This window comes from Alligator sinensis, unplaced genomic scaffold (assembly GCF_000455745.1).
Source record: "Alligator sinensis unplaced genomic scaffold, ASM45574v1 scaffold280_1, whole genome shotgun sequence".
In the NCBI taxonomy this organism is placed as follows: domain Eukaryota; kingdom Metazoa; phylum Chordata; order Crocodylia; family Alligatoridae; genus Alligator; species Alligator sinensis.
In genome coordinates this window covers 4,589,648-4,594,042 of record NW_005841835.1, presented here as the reverse complement: position 1 = coordinate 4,594,042, position 4,395 = coordinate 4,589,648, and the positions used below count along the sequence as shown (strand labels likewise).

General features: G+C 50.3%; 1 protein-coding gene across 1 annotated transcript in view; it reads left to right on the top strand.

Annotated features, from left to right (window-relative positions):
* The window catches only part of PAX9 (paired box 9), a 27,027-nt gene that overhangs the window by 2,434 nt on the left and 20,198 nt on the right, over positions 1–4,395 (top strand). Inside the window, exons 2-4 of the mRNA XM_025201781.1 lie at positions 1,005–1,131; positions 3,528–3,716; positions 3,885–4,384. Of these exons, the coding sequence (XP_025057566.1) occupies positions 1,005–1,131; positions 3,528–3,716; positions 3,885–4,384 (816 nt within the window). The remainder of the gene's footprint in view (positions 1–1,004; positions 1,132–3,527; positions 3,717–3,884; positions 4,385–4,395) is intronic.

Sequence of the window (4,395 nt, the reverse complement as noted above, 5' to 3'; positions counted from 1 at the left end):
CCCCCCCCACACACACACTTTTCCAAACTCGCTGATTAACCTCTGCCAGTGTCAGCCCCACTGTCCGCCTGCTGGGGCGGAAGCAGCCATGCACACTCATTATTGCATTATTTTGTACCTGAAATTAATCTTTTTGCCAGGCAGGTCCCCGCGATCAACAGGCCGTTGTATATGATAATGTTTTCCTCCCCCTCGCGGCTCCCCCTGCCCTCTGCCGACTCACTGTGGATGTGACCTTTGTTATTTCAGCCTGCACTCAGCAGTTAAATGGAAACAAGTTGAGCACGTTCACTTCTGATAAACATTATCCTTAAACCACTGGAGACCCGGGCAGAGTAAACGAGCTTTTCCGACAGGACCACATCAGGAACACACATTGAGAAAGGAAAAGAAACCGAATATCCCAGGGATCGGAGGCGCGGGCGGGGGCAGAGCGGGGGAGACCGGTTGGAAGATGCTGGAGGAGATGGGGGGGAGGCACAAGGCTGATGCGATAGTCCAGAGGCCACTGCGGGGTGGCGGGACTGAGCCCCGAGCTGCGGGATCGGGCCCTCCAGCGCCCGGCGCTCACCCCAAGTCCAAAGCATCCTGAGCCTGGCGATCTTCCCTGCACACCCCCCACTTCCCAGGAAGAAGCGGCCACGACGGCTACTAGGCAGCGACTGAGGCACAGAGCATGCATGTGAGCAGCCCTGAGCATCTTCGGACATCCCTAGGGCAAGGTCCTGGTTTTAGGTGCTAGCATGCAGTCATTTAGGCAAAGGTGGGATATGCTGCAACTCTAGCCGGGAAAGGCAGAGGGGAAACCGTAGCTGAAGAAAATACCGGGTCTTGTAAAGGCTTCGTCTAACGATTCCAGTTCCGAAAGGCGGCTGTCATGAATTCAGATCGGAAGCGTTATGGCCATGCCCTCCTCCCCTGCATTGTTAAATGACATAATGAACCTTGATTAGTGCGGTGTTAGTCTTCCATACATCATTACCTCCTCTTTTCAAAACACACAGAAAGCGTCCACAGCCTGTGACAAAAGTATTTCTGTTCCCAGCAGCTCCTCTGAGCCCGCTCAGCTGAACAGCGCGGAGCGATGTCAAGGCGCTGCACAACGGAAGAGGTTTGTGTCGCTGGGCGAAAGTGAGGATATTTCACGATTGCCAATTATGATATTGTGACTAGGCAAATGCCGGAACGCCGGCACAGAGCGCATAAGTTCGAGTCACGGCGGATCCCAAACGTACCTATCGCTATTCGAGTACAAAAAAATCCGTAACAGACTCATGTCCTCCCTTCCCTCCACCGAGGATCACTGATCCTGGACTATCCTACTCATTTCTATGGTGTGCAGGTTTACTTGAGCACAAACAATATTGCACAGCAAAGTCCTGCATTCATTAACATTCCGTTCGGGTTTCTAACTAACTCTCTGCTTTCAAAAATGCCCTCGGTTTCACCTATTTCATATGAAAAGGATTTCTGGAAGCAAAGCAAATACACTCAGTTGAAGGCAAATCACATTTTTTAAAATCCTTTTATTGTCAGGTAGTTTGTCCACAACAAGTAATTCCTAGGTGAAGAAACATTCACCGATCCTTGTAAACTTTAGTGTTGCAAAACGCAACATTTGAAAGGAAAAATAAGAGAATCCTGGTTGGAACTGGAGAAGGTTTAAGCTGTGTGTGTAGATTTGTGGGACCTGCGTAAGTGTGTCCACACACAGAGATCATGAACCGTACCCGCTACAAAGCCAACGACAACACGCCTAATACACTCGCACATATGCAGAAACATATGATGAACCACGCGTCCTCGTATGCCAGCTAACTTTCTGGGTTGATTTTCTTGTCACTGTTTAGGGGGGTTTTGTTTGTTTGTTTTGTTTTTTAAACTGTGCTAGGGTTTTTTATGAAGTAACAATCAGCTCCGAGGCTTCACATAGGGTAGCCAAACAGGAGGTCATGTTTAGGATAGGAAGGGGAAATTGTCCCAAGAGCACCCAACCCAACACCAAGGAGGTCAAAAGACAACGGGTTCTCCTCTGAACCCTGCTGAATGCCTATCCGCATCCTCTCAGCTCGCAGACTGACTTCACTTTGCTATATACTCCTGGTTCCTAACAAACACCATTTTACCTTTAACACTGACAGCTCTGTGGTGCCTCAGCTTGATCGCATGTTCACATAGGAAAAGGCATTTTATTTGTAAAAGTGCAGCCAGATGATCGTATAAAAATACAACCAAATCCTATTCTCTGGGACAGAAATGTTAAAAAGCCCTGATTTATTTCTCCAGACTTCTCTCCTACTTTCCTGTGAAGCTGCCAACAGCAGTTGCTGAGTATAAAGATCACCCCCCCCTTTTTTTTCTTCTTCTTTCTGATAATTCTCTTTACAAGGAACCATGGCACAGACACTTGTATGAAACAAAAGGCAAACATAGTTTCAGACTTTGAACTAATTGCTTCTCTCTGGAGAGAGATGAGCTTCACATCTGTCCTGCTGGTAGCAGCATATTATATTAAAGGTACTGCCAACCCCTGGAAATAGGTCAACTTGAGAGCTCTGACCCACCCAGCAGACAGAACAAATTATTAGTATTTTTTCCCCTGCAAAAGAATGACTTACAAAAGTGCTAGCATTTAAGTATTCAGCGCACTGCCAGTTTCTGTGTAACTTACCATTACGCAGGTATTAAATAGTCATTTCTATTGTATTAGCAATCCAGGTGCTAAGCATGCCTGCAAGAGGGAGCGGAAGAGACTTCCAGGATGATGCTGTCTGTCATCCGACCCTACCAATAGGGAGCTCGCTTTGCCTTGGGTCCGCCCCCCAGGGGGCGGGCCTCTGGTGACTGATAGACTGGGACGTCCTGTCCAGCCCAGCCCTGCCCACGTTGCCGTGAGATTGAAATGCAGAACTCAAGTCTCTTTCATCGGGAAACAGACTTCCTCGTAGTCCTTTTTCCTTACATGCTTGCTATCTCCTCAGTGGAAATCAGAGGGACCCGGGGGCTATTCCAGCCGGCAGTGCAGGAGGCTGGGACACCGACTCGGTTGTTAGGTTGCCTCTTGGCAGCTAGAGTAGCCTCCCTGGTGTCCTGCTAAAGAGCAATGGGTAAGTGGCTGGGAGCTGCAGGAGGGCTCAAGGGCTGTCAAGGCAGAGCACCAGGGTGAGATCATGGGCAGCCACAATTTGCTTATTGACTTTGTCCGTGTTCCTACGAGTTGTAGGAACATGTTAAGGGTCAGCAGAGCAGAATGGAGCGAGCTAATGACTGGTTGGTTTATTATTAATGCTATTAAGAGAGTGAGTATTAAAGGGCTGCAGCCTAATGGATGGCTGGAGCCCGTGGCACGTTGTATATTATTGCTGACACCGATTTGAACAGTTCAAAATGTAACCCGTTTGCCTTGCAGGGCGGTGTAATGGTGCTGTTAACAAAGCGGCGCGAATACAAACAAGCAGCACCCAGATTTGGTGGGGGAGGGTGTGTTTCTTTTCTTTTCTTCTTTTTCTTGTTTTTCCCCCTCTAAGTGACTGCTTTTGAAGGCTGGTTTTCTCCCGGCTCTGCAGAGTTTGCAGAGCTCAGTGCTCGCTTTCGCGGGGCTTCTTCTTGCAGATTTGTCTGCTCGCCCGAGCTCATTTTTCATCTCTGGAATGTGCGTTTTTGGAATACGCTTCTCGCCCAGTGCAAAGTGTTTTCCGCGGATTTTTCCTGTGTCGGTAACACGAGATTTTTTTTTTTCCTTGGGGGGAAAAATGCGAGTGAAGTGACTCAGTGCCATCTGCCTTGTGATGCTGCTGAGTCCAGACGCCCCCCTCCCCTCCCCTCCCCTCCCCCCTTAACCAGCTTTACCGTGTCCAATGCGTGTGTTGTGTGTTTGCTTGCAGAGCCTGCCTTTGGGGAGGTGAACCAGCTCGGCGGGGTGTTCGTGAATGGGAGACCCCTGCCCAATGCCATCAGGCTCCGGATTGTGGAACTGGCCCAACTGGGCATCCGACCCTGTGACATCAGCCGACAACTGCGGGTTTCCCATGGCTGTGTCAGCAAAATCTTGGCTCGCTACAACGAGACTGGCTCCATCCTACCCGGGGCGATCGGAGGCAGCAAGCCCCGGGTCACCACCCCCACGGTCGTGAAACACATCCGGACCTACAAACAAAGGGATCCCGGCATCTTCGCCTGGGAGATCCGGGATCGCCTGCTGGCAGACGGCGTGTGCGACAAATACAATGTGCCCTCCGTCAGCTCCATCAGCCGGATCCTCCGGAACAAAATTGGAAACCTTTCCCAGCAGAGTCACTACGACTCCTACAAACAGCACCAGCCGCCTCCCCAGCCCGCCCTGCCCTACAACCACATCTACTCCTACCCCAGCCCCATCGCGGCGGCGGGGGGGAC